General features: G+C 38.3%; 1 protein-coding gene across 2 annotated transcripts in view; it reads left to right on the top strand.

The window, feature by feature from the left end:
* The first annotated feature begins 4,171 nt into the window (after positions 1 to 4,171).
* The window catches only part of ARMC8 (armadillo repeat containing 8), a 55,532-nt gene continuing 45,440 nt past the window's right edge, over positions 4,172 to 14,263 (top strand). The window contains exons 1-2 of one of the 2 annotated variants that reach the window (XM_032225202.1): positions 4,172 to 5,185; positions 7,365 to 7,441. In XM_032225202.1, coding sequence (XP_032081093.1) covers positions 5,141 to 5,185; positions 7,365 to 7,441 — 122 coding nt within the window. In that variant the 5' untranslated portion in view covers positions 4,172 to 5,140. The remainder of the gene's footprint in view (positions 5,186 to 7,364; positions 7,442 to 14,263) is intronic. The other variant, XM_032225201.1, reaches the window with a different exon arrangement.

The following is a 14,263-nucleotide window of genomic DNA, read 5'->3' as shown; positions in this document are numbered from 1 at the left end:
GACCAACGCCCTTGACATTAACAGAAACGTTGATCTCATCTTTGGCCTTGCTATGTTGCAGTGGAAAGTATTAAACGTTCTTGAAAGATTAAGAAACCAGAAAGGAAAAAGAAAATAATGTCTTTATTCTCCACTTTTAAACCACATGATTGTGGTGCATTGAGCCAAGATTATGGAACCCCTAGGTCTGGCATTTCTGAAATGCCAGCTGCAGTTTCCTGTCTCTGATTCCAAAGCTCCAGGGCTCTTCCCTTACAAAGTCCTTATGTCTCACTCTCTTTGGCTCTTAGTTACTTCTACCGCACCCATGTTGCGCATTCATCAGCTTCATCCCCACAGGCTGAAGTTGGCTCCTAGTTCTTTATTCTATTCAAGAAAGCCATATGTACTAAGCTGAATAAAGAATGTGAATAATAGTATATGTAAAAATAAAATTTGGACTGATCCATGCAATATATCCAGGCTACCTTTTGGAGATTCCTTATAACATGCCAGGCTAGTTTTATCAAAAGCTCTCAAGTAGGATGAATCCAATTATTCAGAAGGATTTTGAGGTACAGGTATTTAACAGCCCCAAAACTTAAATCCACCATAAGACCATGTAACGGTTTCCTTTAACTGTTAGAAGCAAAAAAAAACAGTATGTCAGGGAGAAAAACTGTAACTTGGGGACTCTCCCGTTTCATCCACTATTTTCTATTAACTGAGGACCTTTCTCCACTGCTAAATCAAAGTGCTATTCACACACCTTTGAATTTACTATTCTTTGAATCTACAGAATAGTAATTATTTTGCCTCTTTCTCACTAATGAATAGTGCTGTCCCAATTTTGCATGTCCAGCATGATAGTGATTGGTTGGTTCCTCCTGTTTGCTATCCTTCATCATTTATATCCAGCTCTGAACAGAATGACAATTGGGCTAATGTGGGATCTCTGTTGTCAACCCGTTTTCCCCAAAAATCCAGTGCAAATTGTTTTCTAGGTAGATGTAGTAAATACATTCCCCAATAACCATCAATCTTAAGAAATTCCAGTTCATCACTTGTTGATTCTGTTCTCCAGATCTGTAGAATTAGTATCTCCTTCAACCTTCTCCAGTGAGCCTGCAGTTTCCAAACCAAATTCCTTCTCCTTTAAATCAGCCAACAGCAATTTAGATTCCAATCCATCCAGTTGTGAGATTGATTTGACTACGGTTGCATGAATATTGTATTTAGGCTGATTTAAAACTCTTGTTATTTTATCTAACTGTTAATCAGTTTTCAGTTTGAACTTGTAGGTTAAAAAGCATTTTTTCCCAAAGGCTTCCCAGATGGCTTTACCTTTAAGTTACTACACAGTTTGCATTTTTAATATAATCCTGTAACCTAGCATTCACAACCAGACATAAACAGTTCCTTTCCAGAACAGAAGAGTTACTGACTTCCATACAGAGAAATATAATATCTCATATACAGTATGTCCTTTTACATATCGCTTCCTTACCATCTGTAGGAATGGACATTTCTTTATTATGTCACATTGTGCCTCTTAGCGTTTAACTGATTGTAGAGATCATGCCTTGAGAGTAAACTCAAGCAAACACATTGCTGCACTTCTATATCTCTCTATCTACAGCAAAGTATAGGATTAGCTTGTTAGTATAAGAATCAGAGCCTTGGCAGAACTCATATATTAAAGTTACTGTGTAGCCTTTCAAGGAATAGATGTATAATATTTTCATACCTTGAAGAATACCACTCTGCCCCCTAGAGTTATATTGTTTACTTATCAGTTATAAAGCAATTACCCCTATTAATGGACACATATTTTCAAACTGTCTTTCATCAACAGTTTATATAAGAGCTTGGGTGGAGGTGCACCCTTCCAGGTATTCCTTCATTTCTCAGTGGCTTTTGATACCATCCACCACAATATTATTCTGGACTGGTTGGAAGGCACTGTGTTGTACTGTTTCACTTCCTTCCTTAGCATTTGATTTCAATTGACGTTGATAGGGGAGGGGAGAAGTTGTGCCTGTGGTCCTTTGTGGGGTGTGTCAGGAGTTGACACTCTCCCCTTTCCAATTATATATATATATATATATATATATATATATATATATATATATATATATATATATATATATATAAAAAGTCACAACCCCTGGTATGCCCAAATATGGGAGGAAGGTCACACTTCCACTCTCTGTCTTCGGCTCGTCGCAAGAGACCATCCAGACAGAAACCCAATATTTTTTACTGTTGCCTTTTTGTTACATTTGTTATATTTATGCTGATAAATAAATAAAGGGAGACTAGTATAGATCTATTTCAAGCTATTTAGCTCTCATCAGCTAGCCATACCCTTGTTGGGAATTGAACCTGTGCTCTATTGCCTCTTAGGCAGATGTGTTAAGCATTGAGCTACAGAGCTCCACTCCTTATGCGACGAGCCGAAGACAGAGTGGAAGTGTGACCTTCCTCCCATATTTGGGCATACCAGGGGTTGTGACTTTAAATATATACCTCTCACCCTGGCTGGCTGATAAGGAGTTGAGCTCTGTAGCTCAATGGTTAACACATCTGCCTTTCATATATATATATGAAAATGATGGCTAAGGGTTTTGGTATCATCAGCATACTAATGATATCAGGTTTTATAGCCCATACCCAGTCTGTGATAATAATCAGTGTCTGAAGACTGTTCAGGTCTGGATAGGGCAGAACAGACCTTTCCAAGCTGAGTGGCTCTGGTGGTTTTCAAAGAGCAGGTGTCAGCTGTGACCAAGAAGGACTTTGCATAATCATTCTGTTGCATCCTTTTCTGGACCAGGAAGCCCTTCAGACAATTACTCAAATTCTGATCACCTTACAATTGGATCACTGCAATGTGGTCTACCTGGGGCTTGAAGGCCATCCAGAAGTTACAGCTGGTACAAAATGCAGTTGCACAATTGGTAACGAGTACCTCCCAGTATACTCCATGTGTCACTACTGCTATGTGAGCTGTAACTTAGTTGCTAGACAGATTTCAGGTGCAATTCAAGGTGTTGGTCATCACCTATAAAGCCTTTATGGCATAGGGCCTAGATATTTGACAGCCTACCTCTCTCCAACTGTTTCTCTCTGTTGGTACAAAGAATATACATACCTAGAGTAGGTATACTCTAGATTTCTTCTATTAAATATTGTCATCCTATGGGACTTTTGTTGCCATGTATTTAACAGCAATGTACACCAGCAATGGACAATCCTGAAGAGGATTTGCACCTCACACAACATCTGTCAGAACTCACTATAAATGGGGCATCCTCCTCTCAACATGAGTCCCATGTCAAACTATAGATCACATTGTGACTGGATGTAAGCTGAGGGCATATACTAGTCCAGTAGCTGATTTTTTTCTCAGATAAATAATGCATGTCAATGGTTAGATGGCCTACATCATGGGTGTCAAACTTGTGGTGTCACGTTTCTGTCACGTGACGTATCGTGATGTTTTTTCCTTTCATGGAGCTGGGGTAGGTGTGGCTGCATGTGATTCATCCAGCCCATGAGCCACCAGTTACACACACAAACACACACACACAGCAAGTCCATATTCTAAATAAATAAGTAAAGTGTCCCTTCTCTGTCATGGCCCCTATGGAACAGCATCCACAAGAGATATGGACATTCCTAGAATTCTAAAAAGTAAACTGCCTTTGCTCTCATATCTTCAGTTGATATATTTGTATGGCCTCTATTTAGTTTAATTTGTTACTGTTTATTGTTTTAGTCTGAACTGCTTGTGGGCTTGTATGTTTTAAACTGTTTTTATTGTTTTGTATTTGTAAACTAATCAGATTGTGGGAGTGGGAAGCTACAACAATGTAATACTTTGGTAACTTTGTATTCTTGCTCCCAAGACATTTGGATACAGCAGACTAGTATAGTCTCACAGCTTTGGAAAATAAAACAATTGTTTGAACATTCTCTCTCTTTTGGTATTTTTGGAGTAGGTTTTCTACCATAGGTGTCCTGCAAACAACACATCAGAGCACCACCATTTATCACAAGCCAGAGATCAGCACAAGGGACAACTATAGGGAGCCACAAAGATTATTTTGAAGAATGTATTTATAGACAATTATCACACAGTCAAAAAAATGTTAAGCCTGAGAAACAGGGTGAGTGTCAAGAAGAGACTTACTCCTTCCTGTCTCTCAAGGTATGAGAGGGAAAAAAGCAAAAATGCAGCCAGACTAGCACGATTCTGTTACAACAGACAAACTCAATAAAATATTGTTCTAGTCACCTTCTGGTCACCTTTTGATCTATCAACCTTGAAGCACATTTTATGGTGGTATAGTCTTGTGATTAGGAGACTAGAGAGCTGTAGAAAGCCCTTAATTTGCAAAGGTTTCTAGTGTAGTGTATTGAACAATCAATGCCATTGTGGGGCATTCTCTTACTGCTATTTTAAGCACATATTTAGAAAATGGTATTTTCAGCCTTCTATTTCTGTGTTCCATCCCACTGCAATGCTAAACTTTGTTTCTAAATACTTTAACATAATTACACATCCGTTATGTGCAATTTTCCCTCAATCGCGTTAAGAAGCGTATGTCTCTAAAACATAATTGTCAATAGATGGTGTACCAACACTAAGCACTCGCATTCCTTATGTTTCTCCCGTTCACTTTTGCCAAGGACAAATTCTGACAGGTGGTTTTACCGTTACGCATGCGCACGCCCGCGTCTCTCGCTACTCCCCCCCCCATTGGCTCAACGCCCAAACATCCGAAAGTCGAGTTGGCGCCTCCCGTTTCACGTTTCTTTTCATCCTGACGTTCTGTAAGCAGGTGGGGGTAAATTACCTACTTCCGGAAATAATCCCTCCCTCCCTTCAACAAGTCCTCGCCACGCATGCGTGTTGCTCGCTGCCGGAGAAACTGTGTTTTTTTTTCGCTCCCCTTTCCCATTCGCTATTTCAACTGACGGGATGTAGTTGCTTCCTTCCTTCCTTCCTTCCTTGTATCTCCCCCGGCGATGTGGGTGCGCTTGGAGGAGGCGGCAGCAGCGGCAGCAGCAAGACCAGCACTAACAGTCATCGCAGCGGTCCTGGCACCAGCTCTTGCGTGGGGTTGAACGGCTGGTGCCGTTGGCGTGCGTCAAGATGGCGTGTGTGCTGGAGACGCCACTCCGCATGAGTATCCTGTCGGTAAGTGCAGGCCCGGACCAGCAACAGCAAAGGCTGGCGCTTCTGCTTCCTGGTGAAGGAAGTCAGCCGCATTAGGGCTTCCGTTTGGCGGTCTTTTTCTCTCTCTTGACTGGGCTGGGGGAAGCGGGCTTGGTCCTCTTGTCTCCGGCAGGGCGAGTGAAGGACTGCTACCTTTCTTAGGTTGTTCATAGCGAGTCCCGCCCTCCCGGAAGCTTGTCTTGTCCCCCCCCCCTCTTTTTTTTCTCCTTGCAGCTACGATAGGAGTAGGAGTAGCCTTGGCTGCTTCTTTTCGCTTTGAGGTGGGCTTGGGAAGATTTGGGGACGTCCCAACTGCTGATTTTTTTCCCCCTCTGGACGAAATCAAATAAAATAAGCCCCGCTGCATTATTTTCTGCGTTAAGATGACGCGGGGATAAGAGCTGTAGCTCTCGTCTTGTATCCGTAGATTTGGAGGCAATTTTTCTGTTGCGCTTTTCCCTCTATATTAGTTTTATGCAGTAAAACCATAGAGGTTCGGAGTATTTCTAATTTTTAAAACACGTATAAGTAATGGATTTAGTTTTAGATTTAATTTTTTAAATGATTTATTTCCTAATATTGAATCTGAACACAATTAGAGGGGCATTCTGGAAAGCAGATTTCTTTTCCTTTAATAGACTTTTAGAAAAAAAGTTACAGCAGTTGCAAGTTCCACCTGTTGTATAGTTTCCTGTTTTGCTCAGCTGTTAATTGTACAGTTCTTTTTTATAGCAGGTTACAGTGAAGTTGCATTGAGTTAAGTTTTTAATATGCGCACACACACACAGAATAGGCACTAAAAAGTATATTCCATTCTGATACACATGTCACATAACTCTTGTCTAGCCAGTCTATTTGCAAGTGTTAACATTGTTAATATTTCCACTTTCTGTAGTGGTGTAGGGAGGAGATTATATTATACTGTTAAAGCTACTTCAGTCTCACTTATAAATATGGCTGTATCTGTGTAAAGAACATTCAAGGAATGTGTTCTTTTAAACATGATTTTGTTGGGATTCTGTCTTTGCAAAATCTATTATCTTGTAACTTGGATATATTCCAGTTGGAAAGGGCTATAGGAGGTATGGAAATATTGTGTCTGTATTGTTTATACAATACAATACATCCATTGAAGAAAGAAAGAAAAAGTTCGTACTATGAACAATATTTCTGCAGCAAACCAGTGTTTTGTATATGTGTGTGTGTGTATGATTGTAGAATTGTTCTTTGTGTTAAAAATTTGTAGGCAAGTTTCTAAATATGGAACTCTAAGGAAAACTTCATTTAATGAACTGATATCAGGAATGGGTTTTGTTGTTCTTGATCATCCATGAAACAATAGTATACCATCCATATTGAAATCATTATTTAAATCATATCATTTGCATCTTTATATTTTTACCTATGGAAGCAGAATGATTAAAATTTGATTTATCTTGTAGTATATGGATTTGGCAACATCCCTATAAGAAGCTGTCTTAAATCCCTAAATAATAACATTAAGTGCTAAAATACTAGCTTTATTATTGAAATATTATTTCAAATCTGTAATGTCAGCAGTTGAAGAATATTGTAATGTAGTGGATGATACACTTCACTGATATCGCATAATATCTTTAACAGCTCCCCATAATTATTTTTGGTTTTGAGGTGCATTTATACATCAAAATGTATTTTTATTAGGCAAAAGAAAACATTGACAGAAGAATCTGGTCCTGTGTTGGAGAAATAATAGAATTACTAATTGGAAAATTAGCAGACTAATTATAAATTAGCAGACTAAATTCTACCCAAACAGAGTGGCTTTTGATTTGGAAGCTGATTGAGTCCAGATATAGGGTTTTTGTTTTACTCTGGATGAGATATATCACCAGATGACCTACAACTTGGAGTCCTCCTAGACTCAAGAGTCCTGGTTGAAATAGCAGGTAGAAGCTGTAGCCATAATTGCCTTTGCACAATTATATATTGAATGCCATATACGGTATGTCCTTTCTAGATCAGGAAGCTTTACTTTCACTCACTCATTCATAACCTTGTCACCTTTAGGTAGATCACTATAATGCACTGTTACAAATAAATATTACTGCTTCATAGTCTTGCTTTCTTGAATGTGTAAAAATGTATATCACTGATAGACCTCAAATGTATTTGCTTACAGGAAGTTACAGCAAGTAGTCGCCATTATGTTGACAGATTATTTGATCCTGATCCTCACAAAGTACTTCAGGGTGTCATGTAAGTAGTATAAATTTTTTTGCTATTGTATCTTTAAATTCTTAGCTTTGGTTGAATCATTTTCATTACTTACTTTTTATACTTCAACAACAGCTTTGTTTTTGAGGCATTACTAATGAAATATGCTCAGTTATTATTCTTCGTTAACGTATTAACATAGTATAAATCTTTCTTTCCCTGCCTGGCAGTTTCAGTATTTTTGGTTTGATTTCTAAATCATGCCTAAATCTTGTCCGCCATTGTATAAATCTGATAGTAATGTATTTTTCCTGCCTGCACAGTATTCACCTTTGCATCTGATGAAAATTCCCCAGTGTTTTGAAAGATACAAATTAAGATACTTTTGTTAGTTATTACAAATTTAAACTAAAAGTATTATATATCTTAAATTGAATCATGAATATATAATTATGCATATATGTATCTTAACAATTGAAACATGAGCATCTGATATATAAATTATTAGAATTCAGATGTATTAAAACCATAATTCAACCTGATTACAATAAAACTCATCTGTGGTTATAAGAATATTGTTGGAAGTTTCTGTTTAACCACGGTACATTATGTGTAGATTCTAATATCATGATAATCATAACAGTGGTTATATAAAACAAATGAATTTCAGAAAGTATGCTTGATTTTGGTTCAAGCAGTTCCAGTATGTCCCATCTGACCTCAGCCAAATTCATTTAATCTAATATGTGTTTCTGAATTGGTCTGTATCATTGTTTTGATAAGGTGAACAAGGAGTAATTCTGAATAGGGCAAATAAAGACAGCAAGGATAAAAAACCATGTTCTGGTGTGCTTTTGTATTTTTGTATTGTACCTGAGAGAGAAAACAATTGGAATATACAGATTGGGATTAATTAATTTACTTAAGTGGTAGTTAAAAATACAATTAAAAGAGAATTTTTACTTTGGCCCTGTTTTGTGGTTAATATAGACAGTTACATAGATTTCTACGTAAATATATGTAAACATTTATTGGCTATATGAGGAGGATTGGTTTCTCCTGCAGTTGATAACTTTAACATAGTAAAGTAGCTGGACAATTCATAGGGTATTTTGTTTGTATTTAACACATTTTCTGTCAGTTTTCCTTTAAAGAGGAAAATATGCTGGTTCTCTTTTTGGATAAAAATGAATATAGTTTTTTCTGGAAATCAGATATTGAGTTGATGTTCTAGTATTGAATAACAATTCCATTAGTTATTCCAAAAGAATTATTGGCTTCTTGTATGTGAAATAGCAACAAGAAATCCCTTACTATACCAATGAGTTCCATATACTTTGACAATAATTGTCTACTACAAACCCATGTTGAAAACCCTATGAATTTCTAACTGAACCATATGATTTATGTTCTAATTCCCAAACATGTATTTCGACAGTAAGAAGATTGTAACCTGCCCTGATTTTGTGTTTTACTGTCTGTATGCATGGATATTGGTATGAATATATGGTGTTGTAACCTATGATATTATTAGAATTTCTCATGAGGATATTACTTTGGAATTCCTATCTCCCAAAGAGAATTCTGGGGAAAAGAATCGGAGTAATACAAAATAAGAGATTTTAGTTCTGAACAAATAATTACTTCAAAGAAGATGACCTATGAGTTTCGTTTCATAATACTTTTGGCATAGTTGAATTGCAAAAGAACCAGCTATTTCATTTATATTGTTGCTATGTCTAGTGTTTTAGGGTACAAAAAATGAAGCCATTTTTCTAAGGTAAAGGGAATCATTTTAAAAAAAAATCCTTTTCTAAGAAACTGTTGGAGTTAGCATTGGGCTAGCTGTAGTCACATTTAAGATTACTTTCAACATTCACAACTGGCACTGATATATTTGCAATAGATCTCTAATGTTTTGAGTTTATCAGGTATGAATATTCTATGACAGTTCAAAATTCATTTCAGAAATTGAATATATACACATGTAGAGTGGGCAACGGCACTATATTTTCTAAACTTGGAAAATATTTTGTTTGAGAGACTGATTATGCCTGATTTATTTTAAAAAATAATAATCAAATGAGTTATACATAGGTGAGGAGAACTAATATGAGGAACAGTTAATAATGGAATTGTATTGGGAATGATATTTTAGCTTTATCCCAACATTCTTTCAATAAGTTAAAGGCAGTATATGTGGCTCAAAACAAAAACTATTGAAGGTAAAAGATAAGTATTTCCCAACAGTGTCCAAACCTATGGGGCATTGCTCATCTTCATTTCTTACCTGAGGGAGCCAGCATTGTCTGAAGACATTTCCGTGGTCATGTGGCCAACATAACTATGTTGAGGTGCATGGAACACTGTTATTTTCCCACCAAAGTGGTACCTATTTATTCACTTTTCTGTGCTTTCGAATTACTAGGTTGCCAGGAGCTGGTTATCCTTATTAATTCAACGTCACCCAATGAGTTTTGTGGCTATGTGGGGATTTGAATTATAAATCTCAGAATCTGGGCCACTAGTAAGATTACCTGAATGTGCTATACTGTAGGTTTGAGATGAAATCACTGTCAACTTTTGTTACCCTCCCCATCAGTGGTGGGTTTCAAATTTTTTTCGAACCTACTCTGTGGGTGTGGCCTCCTTGTGGGAGTGGCTTGCTGGCCATGTGACCTGGTGGGAGTGGCTTGCTGGCCATGTGTTTTCTCCCCCCCCCCTTCTTTTTGTCTCTCTTTTCTTTTTTAATCTCTCACTTTTTCTTTTTTTCTTTTTTTTGGAACCTCTTCTGTAGGTGTGGCCTGCTTTCCAGGTCCACTGGTGGAACCTCTTCTAACCGGTTCAGTAGATTTGACAAACCGGTTCTACCGAACTGGTGCGAACTGGCAGGAACCCACCTCTGCTCCCCATCTCAGAAACACCAACAATAGCCAAATCTCCTGCACCTATCTTCATCCCTCTGAACGCCCAACCACTGGTGATCCTAGAAAAAAATGTATAAGATGTATTTTATAGACCAGGGATCCCCAATGCCCAGGTCATGGTCCACTAGTGGTCCATAGCTCATGGGGAGCTGTGCTGCGCAAGCGGTGGGCAAACTTGCAAAGAATTATTTGTGTAGGATTAGATTGTGTGCATGCAACCATCCTCTACTCCCCTGCTGCTGCCACCAGTCACAAACCCAAAAAGGTTGGGGACCATTGTTATAAACAAAAGATTGGAAAAGCACTAGGCCCAGATGGAGTAACTACTTTTTGTTTAAAAGTCTGTGCTGATTAACTGGCTCCAATCTTTATTTGCATCTTTAGTAAATCACTGGAGATGTGTTATATTCCTTCTTGCTTCGAATGCTCTACAATCATCCTGGTTCCCAAGAAGCCCTCCATCTTGGGATGACTACAGACCAGATGCTTTGATATCTGTAGTTTTGAAAACCTTTGAAAGGTTAGTGCTGGCCCACCTAAAAATCATGGCAGATCCACTGTTAGACCTCTTGAAGTTTGGCTATTGTGCAAATAGATTGGCAGATGATGCTGTCAATATGGCACAGCACTACATGGTGCAACATCTTATATCCCCAGAGACTTATACACAGGTCCTCTTTGTAGACTTTAGCTCGGCATTCATTACTTTCATTCCAGAAATTCTTCACTCTAAACTGATTCAGCTAGCTGTCCCTGTCCATATGTATAGATGGATTATAAGCTTTCGGACAGATAGAAAGCAACAGGTGAAGCTAGGGAAAATCACATTGAATACCCAAACAATTAGCACAGGTTCCCTCAGGGCTGGGTGCTCTCTTCATTACTCTCTTCTCTCTATACAAATGATTGTATCTCAAAGGATCCCTCATTTAAAGTACTGACCTTTGCAGATGGTACCACAGTCATTGGTTTCATTTGAGATGGTGATGAGTCTGCATATCAACAGGAGACTGAACAACTAGCCTGTGGTAAAGCCAGAACAATCTGGAGCTGAACACACTTAAAACTGTAATGATATTAGTGGAATTTAGGAGGAACGCTCCTACTCTACTACCTCTTACTATATTAGATAACATAGTATCAAGAGTAAAGTTTTCAAGTTTTGGGTTGTATAATCTCCCAGGATTTTGAAATGGAAACTTAACATTAGAACTATCATTAAAAAGGCACAATAAAGAATATTTTCCCTGGGTCAACTCAAAGTTCAGACTGCCCCAGAAGCTGTTAATAATACAGATTAATTATTGAGTCTGTCATTTGTACTTCTACATAACTAATTGATTTGGTACAGCAACCAAACAGGACAAGTACAGACTTTAGTGGATAGTTAGAAATGCAGAAAAAAACAATTGCAACCAGCATGGAAGGCATTCCATTGAGGACCTCTATATCAGTGGTCCCCAACCTTTTTATCGCCACGGACCAGTCAGCCTTTGATAATTTTACCGTGGCCCGCTGAGCGCGCGCAGGGGTGGGGGGGCGTTGTTCGCGACGACACATTGATTGCGTACCTGCGCGGGGCTCTCTTCCCTGGAGCCTTTGCGCACGGCCCAGGAGCTTTTGCGCACAGCCCAGGAGCCTTTGCGCTGCAGCGATCATGTCCCCCGGCCGCTGCAGTGATCATGGCCCCCGGCCGCTGCAGCGATCATGGCCCCCAGCCGCTGCGCGGCCCGGTGCCAGGTACTCCACGGCCCGGCACCGGTCCGCGGACCGGGGGTTGGGGACCACTGCTCTATATTGCATAGGTCAGGAGGTCTGAGGAAATATCTACAGACCCCCTCACATTCTGGACATAAACTGTTTCAACTCTTTGGGAAGCTGCTACAGGGCATTGCATGCCAAACCAATTAGACACAGAGACAGTTTTTCCCTCATGCCATCATTCTGATGAACACCTAATTCCCACCATAATGTCATATTTTCTCTCTCTCTCTCTCTCTCTCTCTCTCTCTCTCTCTCTCTCTCTCTCTCTCTCTCTCTCTCTCTCTCTCTCTCTCTCACACACACACACACACACACACACACACACACACACACCAAACCATCCATGTAGTATTTTCTACTATCTTCTGTTATTGGCATCCTTATTGTGATTATTATTACTCTGTTGTTTTGCATGTATACTGAGAGCTCCTGCACTGGAGACACATTCCTTGTGTGTCTAGTAACATTTGGCCAAATTAAGTATTTTCTCTTCTTCTCTCCTCTCCTCTCCTCTCCTCTCTTCTCTTCTCTTGCCATGCCAATCATTTTTGTAATTAGACATACTGTAGTATAATTACAACAAGAGCTAATTTCTGTTGCTCAGTATTACTTAGCACACCCACTCTTTATTGTATATTATTTTTATAATATCTGTTTTCATTTACAAACATGGTAGACATTACTAATCAGCCTTTATTTGCAGTTGCCATTGACCCCTCTGAGTCTGTTTTGAGACCATTTATTTTGATAGAACTATTGTTGAGAACAGTGTGTAAAATAGTACTCGTGTAAGTATCATCTACAAAATATTTCCTGTGCTTCATGTAAGAAAGATTTAATTTAAAGATGTCCAAAATGTGCGACTTTATTTACAAAGCTATACTGTAGTGCAGGTAGTTCTCAACTTATGACCACAATTGAGCCCAAAGTTTCTATTGTTAGCAAGACTGTTGTTAAGAGAGTCTTGCCCCATTTTATGACCTTTTTTGCGAATTGTTAATCAGATCCCTGCAATTGTTAGTTGAATCATGTCATTAAGTGCATCCAACTTTCCCTATTGACCTTGACAGTACAACTATCATAAACACATGCCAGTTGTGTAACACCTGAATTTTGATCATGTAACTATGGGGATATTCAATGTCGTAAGTGTGGAAAAAAATCATAAGTCACTTTTTTCAATGCTGTTATAACTTCAAATGGTGACTAAATGAGTGGTTGTAATCAAGGACCATCTGTACTAGAAACTCACAATTTGTTTTTAGGTAATCCTTTTCTATTTTGGTTTCTGTAACACCCACAGATACAGGAAGTCCTCAACATTCGACCATAATGGAGCTTATCCATTATGTGGTATATTGTGACAGTCATAAAATGGGTTGGTCATGTGATTGACCTGATTTGACCTCTTTTTACCAACAAGCATTAAGTAACTGCTGGAGTTGTTAAGCGAACACTGTGGTTGCTAAAGCAAGCCAGTGGTTTGCTATGGGTGTGATTTTACCGAAAACTGGAAATAAGTCCTAGTTTTCAAGAAAACCTTTGTAAAATCTGACTGCAGAATGTAGAAAATGCAGCCATGTTGCCAAGCACTTGAAGATTGACCATGTTCTAAGTTGAATTATATGCAATGTAATATTATTATGAAAGTGTAGATAATATGTTTAACTTTTGTTCTTAATTTTTTTCTGGAATGCTTAACATTATTTGCTTATACACTGATGATGTTGGTTTCCATTGGTATCTGATATTATGAAACCTTTCATATTACTTAATGTAACTGATATTTCCATAATAATATCAGTAGTCCTCAACTTACAACCATCTTCAATTTATCAGCATAATTGAATCCAAACTTCTGTTGCTAAGTGAGACGTTTGTTAAAGGAGTTTTACTCCATTTTATGAACTTTCTTGTTACAGTTGTTGAATGAATCATTGCAGTTGCTAAATTAGTAACATAATTGTTAAGTGAATCTGGCTTCCCCATTGATTTTGCTTGTCAGAAGCCATAAAAGACAATCACGTGACCCTGGGTTATTGCAACTGTCATAAATAAGAACCAGTTGCCAAGTAATTTAGATCACATGACCATGGGGATGCTGCAATTGTCGTAAGTGTGAAAAACAGTTATCAGTCATTTTTTTCAGTGCTGTTGTAACTTCAAGCAGTCA

Source organism: Thamnophis elegans, chromosome 10, assembly GCF_009769535.1.
Source record: "Thamnophis elegans isolate rThaEle1 chromosome 10, rThaEle1.pri, whole genome shotgun sequence".
Lineage (NCBI taxonomy): Eukaryota > Metazoa > Chordata > Lepidosauria > Squamata > Colubridae > Thamnophis > Thamnophis elegans.
The sequence above is the reverse complement of the archived record's forward strand: the minus strand, read 5'-3'. Positions and strand labels throughout refer to the sequence as shown.